We start from the raw sequence: 20,193 nt of genomic DNA on the forward strand, positions 1-20,193 counted from the left end.
ATATGGATGTATCTGATGTTTTTCTGTGTGGTTGTGTTATTTGTCCTACAGCTCTACCGAGCGTCTGCACTGTTTGAGACCATTCGTCACGAGGCCCAGCACAGCACCGACTACAAACTGTCTCTGTTTGATCTGCAGACTTCCTCCTATCAGGCACTCCAGAGGGTCCTCGTCAGCCTAGGTTCTCACACTTTACACTCTCTTTGTCCATTGCTCACCTCTCTTTTTGATTGCTCTTCTGCTCTATTTCCATCTTTATTTGTGTCTTCTGTAAAAATAAATCCACCACTCCATAATGAACTGGGGCTCCCGAGTGGCACGGCGGTCTAAGGCACTGCATCTCAGTGCTAGAGGCGTCACTACAGACCCTGGTTTGATTCCAGGTTGTATCACAACCGGCCGTGATTGGGAGTCCTATAGGGCGGCGCACAATTGGCCCAGCGTCGTCTGGGTTAGGGTTTGGCTGGGGTAACTGACTTGCCTAGTTAAATAAAGGTTCAATTAAAAAAAGAAACTGAAAAAAATACAATATTGACCATCTTCCGGCCAGGCCACCATGACGAGGCGTTGGCGGTGGCAGAGCGGGGTCGGACGCGGGCCTTTGCTGACCTGCTGGTGGAGAGGCAGACAGGCCAGCAGGACTCAGACCCCTACACCCCAGTCACAGTGGAGCACATCCTGGACACGGTGAACAGCCAGAGGGCCCTGGTGCTCTACTTCTCCATGGCTGCTGGGTACCTGTACAGCTGGCTGCTGGCTCCAGGAGCAGGTAAGACCTGAGAGGGAGAGGGAGGCGTAGGTCAACTAACTCAGTTCCTCTGTGTGCTGATACAATGAGCTATAAGGGTAAAGGGACTATAAATCTGTACAAACTATTATGCCACATTAAACGACACATTATACAGACACAAAACACACACATACACACTCACTCCAACAGTGAATTTCATCATGATTGTGCTTTGTTTAGCTGAGAGTCCTGGAAGGCATGGCTTGTGTTCAGAGGCGGGCGAGGGTAAGAAAGCCCTCTTTAACAGGCGGCGGCAGCGCCACCTGCCACTCCACTGCTGGCAGTGCCACCCCGCCTGGCCTCTCACCCCCCAGGGCACCTGCCAATGAACCATGGTAACCGAGAGTGACAAAGCCAAAGAGCACTTGCACAATCAACATCCGCACAAACAAGTCAACAGGGAAACACACACACATACTCCTGTGCGTACACACACAATCTCACACAAACAAGCTTTGTGCATTAGTTTGTGCTGTCTTTAGTATTGAGTAGCCTCTCTTTCTCTCTCTCTCTCTCTCTCTCTCTCTCTTTCTCTCTCTTTCTCTCTACTATTGAGTAGCCTCTCTTTCTCTCTCTCTCTCTCTTTCTCTCTCTCTTTCTCTCTCTTTCTCTCTACTATTGAGTAGCCTCTTTCTCTCTCTCTCTCTTTCTCTCTCGCTCTCTTTAGTATTGAGTAGTGAGACTTCATAGCCTCTCTTTCTCTCTCTCTCTCTCTTTTTCTCATCATGATTGTGCTTTGTTTAGCTCTCTTCTCTCTCTCTCTCTCTCTCTCTCTCTCTCTCTCTCTCTCTCTCTCTCTCTCTCTCTCTCTCTCTCTCTCTCGCTCTCGCACCAAAGATAATAGAGGAGGCTGTGAAGCCCAGTGACAGCTCTGGCCTGACTGACAGATCTTCCTGCCATGGAGACTGCTAGTCCTTGCCTCTCTTTTAGCCCTACTCAACAAAGTGGGAATGAAAGCTGGGTGTCTGACCCCCCTAACAGAAGTCATATAGATGGGTGTAATTCTGAGGAGGGGAATGAAAGCTGGGTGTCTGACCCCCCCTAACAGAAGTCATATAGATGGGTGTAATTCTGAGGAGGGGAATGAAAGCTGGGTGTCTGACCCCCCTAACAGAAGTCATATAGATGGGTGTAATTCTGAGGAGGGGAATGAAAGCTGGGTGTCTGACCCCCCTAACAGAAGTCATATAGATGGGTGTAATTCTGAGGAGGGGAATGAAAGCTGGGTGTCTGACCCCTAACAGAAGTCATATAGATGGGTGTAATTCTGAGGAGGGGAATGAAAGCTGGGTGTCTGACCCCCCCTAACAGAAGTCATATAGATGGGTGTAATTCTGCAGAGGGGAATGAAAGGTTGAAAGAGCTGCCTTTTGCCTGAGGCTAAGAGAGGCTACCAGTCCTGTAATTAGCCTTCTGCTCTGTCCCAGTCTCTCCCGGGCATTCAGTCGTATAGTGCTGGCATACACACTGAACAGGGTCTGGGTAAAACAACCCTTAGTCAGTAAAGGGCCTCCTCTAATCATTTAACTGGTGAGCAGCCTGTCTGCCAAATCACAGATCTGAACACATTCAAAGCCAAACTCAACCCCCACACTCAGTATCTACCACCACCAGTGCTGTGGTAGTCCCCCTTCCTCCCTCCCTTCTCCCCCAACATCTCAGCCCCCATGGCACGGAGCAGATGGCACAGGCAGCCACTCTTATATTTTATTGAACATTATTTGTTTTATTCATTTTGCTCTGCAGATGTGCAGATCGTACGTGTAGCGTAACTTAGTTTTCAGAGTGAAATCTCTCCATATGGTCTCTTATTGTTAACATGTTTGTTGGGCTGTTTTAAAGTGAAGTCAACAGTTTTTATTACACTTTCATTGTAGTGTAATAAGTCCAACAGTGCTGTGTGCATCATGACGTAATGTGATGTGACCAATATGTTGAGCTTGTTGTCCTTCTCTCATTCTCTCTCTCCCAGGCATCCTGAAGTTCCATGAGGTGTACCTGGGAGAGGGCGTGCCAGAGGGCGGGCCAGACCTCCATGAGGGTGGGGGAGGGGGTGTGGCCAGCGGCTCATCTTTGGAGCAGCACATTGCCAGTGCTCGGGAGGCCCTGGGAGTAGAGTCCTACTACAGCAGGTAACAACACACACACACACACACACACACACACACACACACACACACACACACACACACACACACACACACACACACACACACACACACACACACAGAGCCCAGAATAAATATACCATTCTATAGGGTGGAGACTGATGCTCGTAGAAGACTAGTGTGCTTTTCTGTATGCTGTCTCAGGGAGTCATTGTGCCCCTGTAGGGGGTGTGATGACAGGACCCCACTACCTGTCTAAAAAAACAACTGCTCTCTGCCCCCACTGACAACCAATGAGACAGAATAATGGACCTCTGGATGCCCACTGAACTCACTTAACAAATACTGTCTGGGCCTGGGAGACAGGCAAACACAGTAGACGGCTTACAGAGGGCCAAGGAGAGGAAGAAGATGGAGCTGAAGAAAGGAGGAAGGCAGCGATACAGGGGGAAATGAATGGAGTGAGATACAGGGGGACATGAATGGAGTGAGATACAGGGGGAAATGAATGGAGTGAGATACAGGGGGACATGGATGGAGTGAGATACAGGGGGAAATGGATGGAGTGAGATACAGGGGGAAATGAATGGAGTGAGATACAGGGGGACATGAATGGAGTGAGATACAGGGGGAAATGGATGGAGTGAGATACAGGGGGACATGGATGGAGTGAGATACAGGGGGACATGGATGGAGTGAGATACAGGGGGACATGGATGGAGTGAGATACAGGGGGACATGGATGGAGTGAGATACAGGGGGAAATGAATGGAGTGAGATACAGGGGGACATGAATGGAGTGAGATACAGGGGGAAATGGATGGAGTGAGATACAGGGGGACATGGATGGAGTGAGATACAGGGGGACATGGATGGAGTGAGATACAGGGGGACATGGATGGAGTGAGATACAGGGGACATGGATGGAGTGAGATACAGGGGGACATGGATGGAGTGAGATACAGGGGGACATGGATGGAGTGAGATACAGGGGGACATGGATGGAGTGAGATACAGGGGGACATGAATGGAGTGAGATACAGGGGGACATGAATGGAGTGAGATACAGGGGGACATGGATGGAGTGAGATACAGGGGGACATGGATGGAGTGAGATACAGGGGGACTTGGATAGAGTGAGATACAGGGGGACTTGGATAGAGTGAGATACAGGGGGACATGGATGGAGTGAGATACAGGGGGACATGGATGGAGTGAGATACAGGGGGAATTGGATGGAGTGAGATACAGGGATGGGAGGAGACTTGTTAGAATATGAAGTGACTGACAAAAGAACAGTTAATGACAAATTAATTAATTGAGCAATCAAACTACAGGTTTACTTCAGGGGACTACTCGCGTCATTGAACTTCCACACAAATGTTCCCTATCATTAACCTACATTTTGCATGAGGGCACATGTTTCTCAAATGAGGAATTAGCCCATAGTGGCCAGCCTGTGTGCCCACTGCCAACCTCCACCCCCACCGGCCTGCCATGCCCTCCTGCCCCATTACTGAGTCATTTACCGCTCCAATGGGAAGCAGCACACATGCCACTACGCCTGGCTGGCCACAATATGGCACCACTTACCGCCCCATTCACTCTCCACAGAGGATAAAGAGAGGGATACGGAGAAGGGGAGGGGAGTGTGAGGGGAAGATAGCGGGAGGGAGAGAGAAACAGAGAGAGAGAAAAGGGCAGCATCCATATTTGGGAAGACTGTGTCTCCTCAGTCCTCATCAATAAATCCACTCAACCATAGAGTGTCTTTCCCCACTTCCCATCTCCCCATACCGTCTGACCTGAAAGTATGTACCTCTCCCACCTGCTAACACGCGTGTGAGTGCAGCCGCTCTGTGTTAGTCAGATGTGGACAGAGGGACCTCATGGGAAGGGATCTCAGAGAAAGGCTACAGCAAATATATGGATTACTGGAGAGAGAAAGAGAGAGGGAGAGATTTTAGATGAGAGAAACCGTTCCCATGGTTAAACTTGGTACCGTTGTGAGCAGTGAGCTGACAGAGGAAGATGAAAGGGAGTTTGGATGAGATGTGGGGGTAAAAGAGGGGGGCAGGGATGGTGTGTATGGGGAGAGGAGGGGTGTAGATACAGAGGGGGTAGAGGATGGAAGAACAGAACAGACTCCCTGCTAGGTGCTGGCTGGATCAGCATTAGCAGCATATGAGAAGAGGATTTAATTCTGCTTCCTGTTAGGGCGCTTCCTGGACCACACCTGGGAAACTGGGCTGGACGGGTGTGTGTGTGTGAATAAGAGTGTGCGTGTGCATGCAGTCTGTATGTCTAATGGTATAATCCCCCCCTCTACCGCTATCTCTCCCCCTCTCACTCCTTCTTCTTCGACCCCTCCCTCCCTCTCTCTCTCTCTCTCTCTCTCTCTCTCTCTCTCTCTCTCTCTCTCTCTCTCTCTCTCTCTCTCTCTCTCTCTCTCTCTCTCAGGGGTTGTTCCAGCAGTGAGACAGAGAGTGAGGCAGGGGACCTGTTGGACCAGCAGTTTGAAGAGCTCAACAACAAACTCAACTCTGTGACTGACCCCACTGGCTTCCTCCGCATGGTGTCCAGAAACAACCTCTTCAACAGGTGAGACAGACACTGTGTGAGACACTGGCCTCCAGTTTGCCTTTATCGTTCGTCTCCAATTCCCCCACATTTCCATAATAACAAAGCTATCTGATGAGGGAGAGAATCTGGCTTGGTAGGGGAATTCATTTGAATAATTCGCTTTCTGAGAAAATAGTGTTTTCTCCTTTATTTAGCCATCGCAGAGGCATGTGAATCCTCTTCATTAAACTGGCTGAGTAGGGCAGAGCTGGAAAAGCCCGTATCAGCTCTCTGCCTTCATTAGACTATTAGGAGTGTGTGTTTATGTGTGTGCCCATGAACTGTATGCCAGTGTGAGTCTGTTTTTGGAGCCCAGTTGTACATATTTGTGTGTGTGTGTGTGATTTAATGATGGTACATACACTTGACTGAGTGTGTCTGTGTTAGTATCACTTTGTCATTCAATGCATGTGTTTACACTGTACTGATTGGCGATGTGTCCGTGTGTTTAAGTGTGTGTGTGTGTGTTTTTAAGCGTGTGTGTGTGTGTGTGCGTGCGTGCGTGCGTGTGTGCGTCTGGGTCATATTTCTCTGTCCTCGTCTCCAGTTGAGCTCCTCTTTGATGAGAGGGTAATTCCAGCTGTAATTGAGTCTTCATGCTCATTAAGCCTCTTTAATGGGTTGCCAGTAATAATCCGCTCATTATTTTGGGCCCCAAAAACTATCTGAATCATGAAGCCCCTTAAGAGCGACTCGTCAATCTCACTAAAGCAGAGGAAAATGAATAAAGGCTCATTGTCATTTCAAGTCATACATTTTGGGGTTTTGATATTATAAAATGTGCCTTTCAAGGTCTCTCTCTCTTATTTTAGTCCTCATCAACATGGCCCTTTGCTGTCGGAGTTGAAAACTGTTGACGTGAGAGAGCAACATTATTGCCTCAATGACTTTTAATTCAGAGAATAGATTTTATTAGAAGAAAAAAAAAACATTACAAAAAAAATGATATATCAACAATGGAATGAAGAACAAGGTAAAAGACAGGGATTTTGAGCGTGACGGTATGATTGTATAGTCTAAATGTCTGACATTATCTTTGACCTCATCTATCTTTAGAGAGAGCTACTAAAGTGAATATATATATATATATATATATATATATATATATATACACACAGGCGCTAGTTAATTTGATAGGTTAAAAGTCACCTCATCTTTAATCTTGGAAACCCAGAATTAAAATCTTGCGTAATTGCGTCAAATGCTTGATTAAGTTTCTGGGGTCAGAAAAGATACTAGAACGAGGAGCTGAAATAGTTGTCTCATCCCACAGTATGTTGACAGACGCTACGATACCAGTTATGTTACATCTGTCCATGAGAGATGACCTCATCTGTAATCTCACTTTCTAAGGACTAACAGAGCTCTTCTCTCAGATGTTCCTAGGCCTTGTATAGAGGTTAAGGAGAAGAGCTCAGTAAACGTATAAACACACAGACAGGAACGTCAGGATAGCCTCTCTAGATGTCTATCGGCTTGTTTGGTGCAATAGAATTAGATGACTGAATCAACTGAGAGAGTTGGATCCTAGTGAAGAGTTGGTAGTGGACATATCCACCTTTGTCCAACTGTCTCTTCCTGTCTGTCTCTCTTATTGACATGCGTTCCATTCAACCTGCTCCCAGATAAAAGAGCCACTGAACAGACCTTAACCTCCTAGCCTTCTGCGTCTCACCTTTTCTTCTCACCATTCCCCTTTCTCTTGGTCAAACCTCTCTTTTTTATCCCTCTGCACCTTTTCTTCTCACCATTCCCCTTTCTCTTGGTCAAACCTCTCTTTTTTATCCCTCTGCACCTTTTCTTCTCACCATTCCCCTTTCTCTTGGTCAAACCTCTCTTTTTATCCCTCTGCACCTTTTCTTCTCACCATTCCCCTTTCTCTTGGTCAAACCTCTCTTTTTTATCCCTCTGCACCTTTTCTTCTCACCATTCCCCTTTCTCTTGGTCAAACCTCTCTTTTTTATCCCTCTGCACCTTTTCTTCTCACCATTCCCCTTTCTCTTGGTCAAACCTCTTTTTTAACCCTCTGCACCTTTTCTTCACTTGACCCTCATTTCCTCTCACACTCCTCCTGTTAGGCTAACAAACGTCTGTTGGCTTTCCCTCGGTGGCCTGTTCCAGGGCCTAGGAGAAAGAGACTGGAGCGTGCTAGGGGGTTGGAGGAGAGCCAGGTGCTTGGGGGTACCAGGAGGGCAGGATGGAGGGGCTCGGGGGGGGACTGGCTGTTACAGCAGATGGATAGCAGTAGCAGTGTGCGCTGTTGAACTTAGGCCTAGCTGTGTGTAAACAAAGTGGAAGGCTTATAGGTCCACGGCGGCCATTACCACAGCTCTCAGCTCAGCGTACCAGTGGCACACAGCTCACCTCGCCTGAGCAGGGAGCCATCACTCTCTCTTCATCACACAGCTCACCTCACCTAAGCAGGGAGCCATCACTCTCTCTTCATCACACAGCTCACCTCGCCTAAGCAGGGAGCCATCACTCTCTCTTCATCACACAGTTCACCTCGCCTAAGCAGGGAGCCATCACTCTCTCTTCATCACACAGCTCACCTCGCCTAAGCAGGGAGCCATCACTCTCTCTTCATCACACAGCTCACCTCGCCTAAGCAGGGAGCCATCACTCTCTCTTCATCACACAGCTCACCTCGCCTAAGCAGGGAGCCATCACTCTCTCTTCATCACACAGCTCACCTCGCCTAAGCAGGGAGCCATCACTCTCTCTTATCACACAGCTCACCTCGCCTAAGCAGGGAGCCATCACTGTCTCTTCATCACACAGCTCACCTCGCCTAAGCAGGGAGCCATCACTCTCTCTTCATCACACAGCTCACCTCGCCTAAGCAGGGAGCCATCACTCTCTCTTCATCACACAGCTCACCTCGCCTAAGCAAGGAGCCATCACTCTCTCTTCATCACACAGTTCACCTCGCCTAAGCAAGGAGCCATCACTCTCCCTCCATCACACAGCTCACCTCGCCTAAGCAGGGAGCCATCACTCTCTCTTCATCACACAGCTCACCTCGCCTAAGCAGGGAGCCATCACTCTCTCTTCATCACACAGCTCACCTCGCCTAAGCAGGGAGCCATCACTCTCTCTTCATCACACAGCTCACCTCGCCTAAGCAGGGAGCCATCACTCTCTCTTCATCACACAGCTCACCTCGCCTAAGCAGGGAGCCATCACTCTCTCTTCATCACACAGCTCACCTCGCCTAAGCAGGGAGCCATCACTGTCTTTATCACACAGCTCACCTCGCCTAAGCAGGGAGCCATCACTCTCTCTTCATCACACAGCTCACCTCGCCTAAGCAGGGAGCCATCACTCTCTCTTCATCACACAGCTCACCTCGCCTAAGCAGGGAGCCATCACTCTCTCTTCATCACACAGCTCACCTCGCCTAAGCAGGGAGCCATCACTCTCTCTTCATCACACAGCTCACCTCGCCTAAGCAGGGAGCCATCACTCTCTTTCATCACACAGCTCACCTCGCCTAAGCAGGGAGCCATCACTCTCTCTTCATCACACAGCTCACCTCGCCTAAGCAGGGAGCCATCACTCTCTCTTCATCACACAGCTCACCTCGCCTAAGCAGGGAGCCATCACTCTCTCTTCATCACACAGCTCACCTCGCCTAAGCAAGGAGCCATCACTCTCTCTTCATCACACAGCTCACCTCGCCTAAGCAGGGAGCCATCACTCTCTCTTCATCACACAGCTCACCTCGCCTAAGCAGGGAGCCATCACTCTCTCTTCATCACACAGCTCACCTCGCCTAAGCAGGGAGCCATCACTCTCTCTTCATCACACAGCTCACCTCGCCTAAGCAGGGAGCCATCACTGTCTTTATCACACAGCTCACCTCGCCTAAGCAGGGAGCCATCACTCTCTCTTCATCACACAGCTCACCTCGCCTAAGCAGGGAGCCATCACTCTCTTTCATCACACAGCTCACCTCGCCTAAGCAGGGAGCCATCACTCTCTCTTCATCACACAGTTCACCTCGCCTAAGCAAGGAGCCATCACTCTCCCTCCATCACACAGCTCACCTCGCCTAAGCAGGGAGCCATCACTCTCTCTTCATCACACAGCTCACCTCGCCTAAGCAGGGAGCCATCACTCTCTCTTCATCACACAGTTCACCTCGCCTAAGCAGGGAGCCATCACTCTCTCTTCATCACACAGCTCACCTCGCCTAAGCAGGGAGCCATCACTCTCTCTTCATCACACAGCTCACCTCGCCTAAGCAGGGAGCCATCACTCTCTCTTCATCACACAGCTCACCTCGCCTAAGCAGGGAGCCATCACTCTCTCTTCATCACACAGCTCACCTCGCCTAAGCAGGGAGCCATCACTCTCTCTTCATCACACAGCTCACCTCGCCTAAGCAGGAGAGGTGTCACTTTCTCTCCCTCTCCAGCAGTGAGTCTATCAGGGGTCAGAGGTCTCATGCTACACTCCCGTTCACAGTGCTACAGACCCACATCGCCATCTAGTGGACATGTATATTGTCTCAAAAGCACAAATGATTATAATTGTTGTCTCAGAACAGAAAATAAAACTGTGCATTCTTCCATTGAGACTTAGAATGTGAAGGGGATCTGAAGTGGACTCTCTAGTCCAGGTCTGAGAGAGCATTATGAAGGGCAGAATCAGGAAGAGAGACAGAACATCCGGAGTCAATGCGCTGTGCAGTATCACTCCCTCCATGCCATGCTGCAGTACAGTGTTGTGCCATTAATATATTGCCCACAGGAACTGCTGCTGTGGCTGACTCTGCTGCATCTCACCAGGGGGGGACTTCTGATGCAGCACTCTGCGGCAGGCTGGCTCTAGGCACAGTTCCTCAACCAGAAAGACCATTACCAGTACTGTGTGTGTGTGCGCGCGTGTGCCTGGTCAGCTGCCTAACACCGCTATGCCGTATGTGCCAGTGTGAATAGCCGTAATAACCAATTCTCTATTCAAACAGTTTAGAGTGCTGTTCTTTATGAAATGAGAACTATGTGTTTGTGTGTTTTGCAGGAGCTGCCAGAGTATGACCAGCCTGTTCAGTAACACAATGTCCCCAGCCAAAGATGGCTGCTCCTCTCTGCCCCGCCGACCCAGCACCCTCAGCAAACCTCCTCTCCGTGCCCTCTACGACCTGCTCATCGCACCCATGGAAGGGGTGAGCATATGTCCCCATGACCAGTTTGTGCGTGGCGTGTGTGTATTTGAAAGGAGGGGGGGGGGCAGAGAAAGGGGAAGAGGAAGTGTTTATACTATAGTAATTATAATATTAATACTAATCTCTCCCTGTCCAGGGCCTGATGCACTCCAGTGGTCCCGTGGGTAGACACAGACAGCTGGTGTTGGTGTTGGAGGGGGAGTTGTACCTCATCCCCTTCGCCCTGCTGAAGGGCAGCTCCTCTAATGAGTACCTGTATGAACGCTTCAGCCTCATCGCTGTGCCCTCCATCCGGGGCATGGGGACCATCTCCAAGGTCAACATCCTAGTCAAATGACACAATGGCTTTTATTTGAATGACATATTTTCTTTAGTTGCTGTTAGTAAGACTCTCAAGCTCCTGTTACATTCTATCATTGACATCATCGGCCTCTCTCAATGTGTCCTCAGAGTCATTCTCGGCGGGCGGGGCCGGCTTCCTGCGGGGGCGTGTCCATGGCGGCGGTGGTGGGGAACCCTCGTCTGCCGTCGTCTGTGATGGACCGCTGGCTGTGGGGGCCCATGCCCTCTGCCGAGGAGGAGGCCCTCATGGTGTCTGAGCTGCTGGGCTGCCAGCCCCTGGCTGGATCCTCTGCCACCAAGGAGAGGGTGATGAGTGCCCTCACCCAGGCCGAGTGTGCCCACTTCGCTACCCACATCTCATGGAAGCTGGCCGCCTTGGTGCTCACACCCAACCCAGAGAGCGTACCCGGCGGGGCAGGGGCGGGGACTGGAGGGAGAGGGGCAGGGGGAGGGAGGAGAGGCAGCGGAGGCAGGGGCAGGAAGGGCTCGTTTGGGAGCAGCTACACCATCCCAGAGAGCCTGCACCTGCAGGATGATGGGAGCGACGCGGAGAGTATCTGTGACAGCCCTCCCCTGCAGGAGTTCCTGCTCACCGCTGCTGACATACTGGACCTGAGGCTGCCTGTCAAACTGGTGGTGCTGGGGTGAGTGGGCCAGAAGAGGGGCGGCTTGCCTAATGTGGGAAACAGATTAGTTCAAGTGGGGCTGGAGAGGCGGGAACCTGGTTCTATTGCAAAATGTCCCCTGTGTTATCCACTGATAGTTACTTTGTTATGCTGTGGTAGTTAAAGCTGTAGTCGACAGAGCTGTAGTCTAGTATTTGTGATAGACGTTTACATAACCATGTGTTGGTGGTGTGTGTGTGTATATCTTATCTACAGGTCATACCAGGAGTCCAGCAGTAAGGTGACAGCAGACGGTGTGGTAGGTCTGACCAGGGCCTTCCTGGCTGCTGGGGCCCAGTGTGTCCTGGTGTCTCTGTGGCCTGTTCCTGTGTCAGCCTCCAAAGTGTTCGTCCATGCCTTCTACACCGCTCTGCTCAACGGGACCAAGGCCAGCGCTGCCCTCGCAGACGCCATGAAGACTGTCCAGAGCAGCAAGCAGTACTCCCACCCCTCCAACTGGGCAGGTTAGACACATTCTACTTCCAGAAACTCAGATTGGCTTGGTTTGTTCACCTCCAACTGAGTAGATCTCACTTAACCCAGAAGTACTTTCTGTTCACCCAACTGGACTCTCACCGTCTGTATCTCTCTCTTCCTCTCCTTCCTATTGATCTTGTGGGTGTGTTTGTCCAGGTTACATGCTGATTGGTAATGATGTCAAGCTAAACAGCCCCTCGTCCCTGATTGGCCAGGCTCTAGCAGAGATCCTACAGTATCCAGAGAGAGCACGGGATGCTCTGCGAGTCTTACTGCACCTGGTGAGGGTCAAACACATATATATACACACACACACACACACACACTACTCTAAATCCCTCTGTCCCCAGGTGGAGAAGTCTCTCCAGAGGATTCAGAACGGCCAGCGTAACTCCATGTACACGTCCCAGCAGAGTGTGGAGAACAAGGTGGGGGGCGTCCCAGGCTGGCATGCCCTGCTGACCGCTGTGGGCTTCCGCCTGGACTCGGCTGGCACCGGCATCCCTGCTGCTGTCTTCTTCCCCACAGCAGACCCTGGAGACAGGCTGCAGCAGTGTAGCACCACCCTGCAGTCAATACTTGGTAGGCACTGGGCCTTGGCAGGAGGACATGGAACTGGAGGTAGTACAGTAAGATGGAGAACAGCTCCATGAAAACAACCAAGCCTACATCTCTCAGAATGTTATATGTGAAGGCTGAACCAGTATCTGTGTGTTAGAGACCTCTCTATACCACAAAGCTCAGATTCAAACTCCCATTCAGCAGCTCTGCAAGCGTTATGTCAAAATACATTAGTTTATCACCAAATATGGAGTTTTGTTGAGCAACTGTCTTCATTTACTCCTGTTACGGCCAGTATGTACTTCCAAAATATATCTAAATAAAAATGTACAAGCAACTGAAACAAACTCCTATTCTGCACCTCCAATGTAAATCACTCAGGTCTACAGCAGCTGAATACATTGGTGGTGCAGAATATACGTTTTTTTCAGTAGCTTGTAAAACAGACCTTTTTTGGAAGTACATACTGGCCGTAACGGGAGTAAATGAAGACAGTTGCTCAACAAAACTCCATATTTGATGATAAACTAATGTATTTTGCATGAATGGGAATGGGAGTTTAATGTAAGCTTTCTGGGTATTAGAGAGGTCTCTAATGCAGAGATACTGGTTCAGTGTAGGCCTACTATTGAATATCAAAAGTTACAATACTGCTTATCAAGCAGTTCTTTACCAACACACAGATAGTATAACCTGTTTATCCTCTTCTACTGAACGTAGGGTATATTAAATGCAGCTTGTATGAATAATGAACCATCTGCTTTGATCTTGTCTCCCAGGTCTACCGCCCCCAGCTCTCCAAGCCCTGTGTAAACTCATCACCGCCTCTGAGGCAGGCGAGCAGCTCATCAACCGGGTAGGCCCCAGCACCACAGCACCACAGCACCACAGCGCTACTGCTCCCCACAGCACCCCAGCACCACAGCACCACAGCGCTACTGCTCACCACAGCACCACAGCGCTACTGCTCCCCACAGCACCACAGCACCCCAGCACCCCAGCACCACAGCACCACAGCACCCCAGCACCACAGCACCCCAGCATCACAGCACCACAGCACCCCAGCACCCCAGCACCCCAGCACCCCAGCACCACAGCATCACAGCACCACAGCACCACAGCACCACTGCTCACCACTGGAGTCTAGTATTTAACTCCAAAGAGGTAGATAGACATTGTGTATTATGAAGGAAATCATCAGAACCACTGGGGACATACTTAACCACTTGGACCATAAAGGCTGAAGGCAGAACAAAGCATCATTATATAATCAGTTAACCCTGTTACATGGGTCAGTTAGACCGTGACGCACGGGCCGCCTGCAAATCCCGCTCTTTAATCTGCATGCTGCAACCCAGCAGCCCCAGTAGGGTCTCCACCACCGCCATCTCTGAGTCTGAGTTGTCTTCCTCACGATGCCAGAGAGTTAACCCTGTCACTCCCACTGAGGGTTACCCATGTCTACATTAATAATACGGTAGCCAGAAAGTGATTTGAGGTTTTGTTTCCACATTGGTGGTGACCATAACATTTGAAAACACTCCAAGTATGTATGATACATGAGGTATTCCTGACATCACACTGCATAGGCAACTATGCATGGTGATTCAATGGTTTTCTGTAGTATGTGTGTAATGTATGACACACAACCCAACAGTGGTGTTTTTCTGTTTCCCTGTGTGCTTTTGGTGTTCCCATTGGACCTGGTCTTCTCTGCTCTTTGTGAATGGCCTGTCCTGTATGCATGCAACTAAAAGCATATTCTCTCTCTCCTGCCCCTGTCTCTAAACCCGCGGTCTGAAGGCTGTTAAAAATATGGTGGGAATGGTAAGTGTGCTGTGACCTCCCCTCTCCTGCACCCCTCTCCTTTTCACCGCTGCTTTAAACCACATGGCACCACCCTCTTGCATCAGCTGTTTCATTGAGCAGTAGATCAACTGCATGTGAAGTTGAAGCACTCTGTTCTTTTAGCACATTCTCATATCTCATGCTGGTCCAGTTACTGAGGTAAACCTCTAGGAGACCCCAGTTTAATGCGTGCTGCAGCAGGGACAACAATCCACTGCTGGACTCTGCAGTATTGTGAATGTTCTTGGGTTTGCAACCCTGGGTCAGTCAAGGTCACACTGATGTTTATGGGCCGGTAGTCAGAGGGATGCAAACAAAAAAAAACATTGACCATGAATAGAAAAGAAAAGGTTAAGAAGGCGTGTTAATGAACAAAGGTGTCTCTGTTCCAGGATGAATAATCCCTAAACAGTGAGAGTGTGTGTGGCCTGGAGGGTACAGGTGGTTCCCTCCTAATCTAAACCACCCTGAGCCACTGATCCATGCCCCACAGTAAAGGCACTGTAGTCCTGCTGGGCTACAGAGCCAATCCTCTGGGAACAAGGATCAACTCCACACAGGGTCAAAGGGCAGATGCAGAGTTACTAAGCCTGCCAGAAACTACATTTCCCCTGCCACAACAAAGATGGGCGTGGTGGAAGTCCTTTTAGGACACTGGTGAATGGAGGAAAACAGTTGGCTTGAGCACAACCATCACACATTTGTCAGTTTTGTTCTAAATCATTGCTTTAAAAAAGGATATCCACAACTCAGGTTCTTAAAAAGTGGTATGAACCAGTTAAAGGTATATTTAGCTTCCTTTATTCCTGTCTAACCTCCTGTATTTCCATCCTCCTCTGTCCCTTCAGCTCCACCAGGTGCTGGTCCAGCTGCAGACAGGGGAGAAGGAGCAGGACTTCTCTCTGCTGCCCATCCAGGTGTCCATCAGTGTGCAGCTCTGGAGACTGCCAGGGTGCCATGAATTCCTGGCTGCACTAGGTGAGATATTGATATCTATAAAAGCAATATCCAACTGAATATAACTTCCTAATTTGTCAGTAGTAGGAGTAGAGTGAAACACAACAAGTCAGCTGTATGTGTGCTAGGCTGGTAGAGTAACTGTCCTGTGTGTGTGCAGGGTTCGACCTGTGTGAGGTGGGGCAGGAGGAGGTGGTACTGAAGACGGGGAAGCAAGCCAACCGCCGCACCATGCACTTTGCCCTCCAGTCCCTACTGGCACTATTTGGTAAGTATCGTATTTATAGATACACAGTGATTAAAGTTGATTGATACATAATAGGTTCATGTATACCCTTACAATTCCGTCCCGCTCTTTCCCCTCCTCTCTATCCCAGACTCCACAGAGCTGCCAAAGCGTCTCAGCCTGGACAGCTCGTCCTCCCTAGAGTCCCTGGCCTCGGCCCAGTCTGTCTCCAACCCCCTACCGCTGGGCTACCCCAACCCACCCTTCTCCCCACCCTGCCTGGACAATCTGGCCTCAGATGCCATCTCCGTCTACAGCCTGAGCTCCGTGGCCTCCACCATGAGCTTTGCGTCCAAGTCAGAGTGTGACTTCCTGGGCCATCGACAGCGTGGTGGGGCCACAGCACACTTCTCTGCCCACAAACACCCACACGTTCCCCGCAGTCGCTCCTCTCCTCACGGGGCGGTTGCAGCAGCAGGAGGGGGCCGGGGAGATGACGAGGAGTATGAAGGCTTCTCCATCATCAGCAGTGAGCCTCTGGGAAGCCACTGTGACTCCCTGCCTCTACCTCTGGGTCATGGTCAGCGCCACCTCCACCGCGGGGGCAGGGGTGTTGTTGGGGGGTCCAGCTCAGGCACTGGGCGGGGTTACCAGGTGTCTGTGTCGTCACGAGGCAGTGTCAGCACCCCCACCTCCCCTGTCAAGACCAGCCTGGTTCCCAGCCCCAACTCTCCCTTCCAGAAGGTGCCAGGCAAGGTGAGCAGCTCAGACACAGGTGAGTCGGACCAGTCCAGCACCGAGACAGACAGCACCGTCAAATCCCAGGAAGAGAAGACTGTCCCTCTGGATCCCCAAGAGCTGGCCCAGAAGATCCTGGAGGAGACCCAGAGCCACCTGCGGGCGGTGGGGAGTCTACAGCGGGTTGAGGGGGCTGCAGCTGGAGCCACAGCCCGGAGCTCTGCCTTCCGCTCCTCAGAGACCAGCGCCTTCAGCCGTCCCAGTAGCAGCGCCAGTGTCCGCGCCCAGTCCTCCCCACGACCCAAACCTCCGTCCCGCTCTTCCTCTCTGCAGAAGATCAGCTCTGGTTACAACAGCCCTGCAGCCTCGGAGACCTCCCTAAAGGATAGCAGTCACCCCTCCCCCACCCTGGACAGCCATGCCCAGTTCAAGCTAAAATACCCTAGCTCCCCCTATAGTGGGCACATCTCCCGCTCTCCCAGTAACGTGTCCCCCAGCTCTGGCCACCAGTCCCCAGCTGGCAGTGCCCCATCTCCAGCTCTCTCCTACTCCTCCACGGGCTCTGCCTGCTCCAGCCCTGCCGATGCCCCAGACCTGGACCGCCTCAGACGGGGAGTAATTGATGAGAAGGTTGTGGCCATCCACAACCTGAAGACATTCTGGGCCAATGCAGCGGCCCAGCAACAACAGCAACATCTGGGTCCAGTCCGTGCTCTCCGTGGCGCCCCAGGATCCCTGGTCTCTGCCAAGAGAGATGTGCTGAGCCTTCTGAACCTCTCCCCACGACACTGCTCCCCCAGCGACGCCCAAGACAGCCTGGAGCTGCGGGAGCTGGGGCTGCACTCGCTGGACAGGGGCAGCAAGAACCCCTCCAACGGACACAACCCCAGAAAGATGACCCCCTCGCCCACTATTTCCACTAGCAGCAGCCCTGGTGCTCGCTCGATCAGACTACCTGCTGGCAATGGATACAAGTTCCTCTCCCCTGGCAGGTTTTTCCCCTCCTCCAAATGCTGAGACACTTTAAAATGGTCCAATTGCCTGTATTTTGCTATCCTGTGTACTGGGGGAGTAGGGCATTTTCTGGAGGGTCACTATTAGCCCATCGAACTTTATTGACAATGAAAAGGATTTGATCAGCCAATGAGAGTGATCCCTCAGAGGCTCATGAATGCTTAGAGAGTGTCTCGTCGTTGTGCCCATAACACTGTAAATGGCAATGAGAAAGACTCAAAGACCTGATACTGTGTTTGTGTGTATGTGTGTCAGGTAGACTTCAATGCCAATCGGTATTTCCTCCCCAAAAATTTGTATTTGTGTGGGCCAAGATGAAACCGCTCCAGCTGGTCTCCTCCATTCTATTTTTGTTTAAATCGAATGATTATTGTTATTATTATTTGTTATTGTTATTATTAATATTATTTTGTAAATTAAATCCAGTGTTTCACAATCAGTACTAAGCGTTTTTATATTATTAAAAAAGTGAACAAAACTGTTCCATGTAAAGATGGATAAAGTAAAAAAAAAAAAGATGTAATATTTTTATTGAAATGGAAACTGGCATTTTGCCTGATTTCTTTGTGAATTGAGTGTCTGCTCTGAAGCATGGATTCTCTTACTATTCAATGTTAAGTACCATGTATGACTTTTTAGCCCATGATTTTTTTTTTTATTAAACATGGAAACTTCATGACAACCATCTCTGTCATTTATCAGTATAACTGTTTCAATAAAAATCATGTTTGCTTTCTTGTATTTTTGCCTTATTTTATTGCGTTAAAGATTTAGAATGCTGATGAAAATGCTGTATCACTGCATTAATGAATGAGGGTGGAAAAATCTTGTGGCCACAATTATACACTGTTCACTGTGGTCAGTGCAATGACACCTGGGCCTTGCCCCATATTCACAATGTGTCTCAGAGTAGGTGTGCTGATCTAGCATCAGGTCCTCCCTCTCCATGTAATCTTATTCATTAAGATCTAAAAGCAAAACGGATCCTAGATTGGCACTGCTACTCTGAGACGCTTTATGAATACGGCCCTGTTCTCTTTTAAATCTGATTTATGGGACACACTGTGTAATCACACACTTAATCTATGACTAATCTTACCTGTCTACATGCCTACCACAAATAAAGCTAACAAGATTACCATAGGGATGAACAAGTCGACCACTGGTGATACTTTACATACAGAGATACAATACATTTGTGTAGTCAAACTAACTCTTTAATCTAAAAGACTTGTGTGCCCTCTAAATAGAAAGAAGAAGAAGACATTGATTTATTGTCTAAACCTGGGTCAATTTTATGGGTGTGGTTGAATAGTTTGTGTTATCAATGAAAAACAGACAGGGGGAATCTTGCAAAATCCTGCACATATGAAAGATCATTTTCACTAGTAAATATTGACCTAGATTTTTGTCATGACAGAAGTTATTCACCCCCACTTAAAGAAGTATCGCCACTCACCAATCACAGACGGTAAGGGGCGGAATAAGAGAGTTGTTCATAAAGAAAGGCACATGACATCAGCGGTAATACGTAGCCACAGCCAAAAAACTACGATGGTTCTCATCAAGGAATAGTAAGTCATATTTTTCTATATTTTATTGATATTACTTTAATGTGTGCGATAATATACCATATTTTCGAGTACTGCGATTCTTCATTTGGTTGTTAGCCAAATTAAAACTTTGCAGATATGTCTCAGAACGCATGTGTTTGTTAGGGTGGGAATTGTTCAGACTTGTTTCAGGTTTGGCCTACCGGTAAGTGGGGTGACAGCGAGTCAGCAGATGCTAGCCGACTTATCTGGAGAGCAAACTACAACAATATGGAACATAGATATCTAGTATCGAGAGGGTAAACTTTTTTTTGCGAACAATGTAAGATATGTAGTTTTAACGGTTTACGTTTTTGTAACTTGCTGTCGATAACTTGGTAGGTAGCTAGCTAACTAAGCTAACGTTAGTTAGCGGAAGGGAGGGATACTGCCTACCCAAGAGGCAGTGCACCAGGGACTGTCGGTGCTGTTTAAGATTAGGGAGTATGGCCTTATTTCTATTGCAGCATATTGGATGACTGTCAATCATATTCCATTTACCCAGCTCAATGTAACCATCGACAGGTTTAACCTACTACATGATACTCACATTTTCCCTTTATCCATCACATGAGGTTGTTACAACTTAACCTACGAAGGAAATTATATAAAGTAGTTGCACAGGTCGAGAGACAAGTTGGAGTAATCAAGGGGAACGACAGTAACACATTCAATACCACCTTACACACTTACCTGCATCTAGCAGATCTAGGGTGTAGTCATTAGTCAAAACAGTTGCAAATAGTTTCTATTGGACACATTCAGGTAAGTTTATCCCTGTTCTGTTTGCTTCAGTTTAATAAGTTAACAAAATCATTGGAATGAACACATCCCTGATCACCCACGCACACAGTTCACTTTCATAGCAGCCACATACAAACCGCTTCACCCCTTTGCTCATTGTATAATTCCTTCTCGTATCTATGCACTCTCAATTTTCCCCCTCGATTGTGGACTTCAGTGCACAACACAACAGCTGTCTGAGCAGATGAAAAAGCCATTCAAAGCCAAACCTTTATACTATAACCGCTACACACAGCCTACATCGTTGTCACCATATTAGCTACCAACATAGCTACTAGA

General features: G+C 49.2%; 2 protein-coding genes across 5 annotated transcripts in view; both read left to right on the plus strand.

Annotated features, from left to right (window-relative positions):
• Nucleotides 1-18,259, plus strand: part of LOC106585320 (tetratricopeptide repeat protein 28) — a 442,041-nt gene extending 423,782 nt beyond the window's left edge. For 2 of the 3 annotated variants that reach the window (XM_045706963.1, XM_045706965.1), the window contains 15 exons: nt 52-181; nt 551-769; nt 2,763-2,922; nt 5,359-5,499; nt 10,546-10,690; nt 10,827-11,006; nt 11,141-11,676; nt 11,914-12,161; nt 12,331-12,455; nt 12,525-12,756; nt 13,515-13,591; nt 14,539-14,562; nt 15,432-15,561; nt 15,701-15,808; nt 15,918-18,259. In XM_045706963.1, coding sequence (XP_045562919.1) covers nt 52-181; nt 551-769; nt 2,763-2,922; nt 5,359-5,499; nt 10,546-10,690; nt 10,827-11,006; nt 11,141-11,676; nt 11,914-12,161; nt 12,331-12,455; nt 12,525-12,756; nt 13,515-13,591; nt 14,539-14,562; nt 15,432-15,561; nt 15,701-15,808; nt 15,918-17,521 — 4,059 coding nt within the window. In that variant the 3' untranslated portion in view covers nt 17,522-18,259. The remainder of the gene's footprint in view (nt 1-51; nt 182-550; nt 770-2,762; nt 2,923-5,358; nt 5,500-10,545; nt 10,691-10,826; nt 11,007-11,140; nt 11,677-11,913; nt 12,162-12,330; nt 12,456-12,524; nt 12,757-13,514; nt 13,592-14,538; nt 14,563-15,431; nt 15,562-15,700; nt 15,809-15,917) is intronic. The other variant, XM_045706964.1, reaches the window with a different exon arrangement.
• Nucleotides 18,260-18,860: 601 nt separating this feature from the next.
• LOC106585622 (phosphatidylinositol transfer protein beta isoform) overlaps nt 18,861-20,193 on the plus strand; it is a 48,793-nt gene continuing 47,460 nt past the window's right edge. The window contains exon 1 of one of the 2 annotated variants that reach the window (XM_014172038.2): nt 18,861-19,092. In XM_014172038.2, the coding sequence (XP_014027513.2) occupies nt 18,932-19,092 (161 nt within the window). In that variant the 5' untranslated portion in view covers nt 18,861-18,931. The remainder of the gene's footprint in view (nt 19,093-20,193) is intronic. The other variant, XM_014172039.2, reaches the window with a different exon arrangement.

Source organism: Salmo salar, chromosome ssa24, assembly GCF_905237065.1.
Source record: "Salmo salar chromosome ssa24, Ssal_v3.1, whole genome shotgun sequence".
NCBI classification, from domain to species: domain Eukaryota; kingdom Metazoa; phylum Chordata; class Actinopteri; order Salmoniformes; family Salmonidae; genus Salmo; species Salmo salar.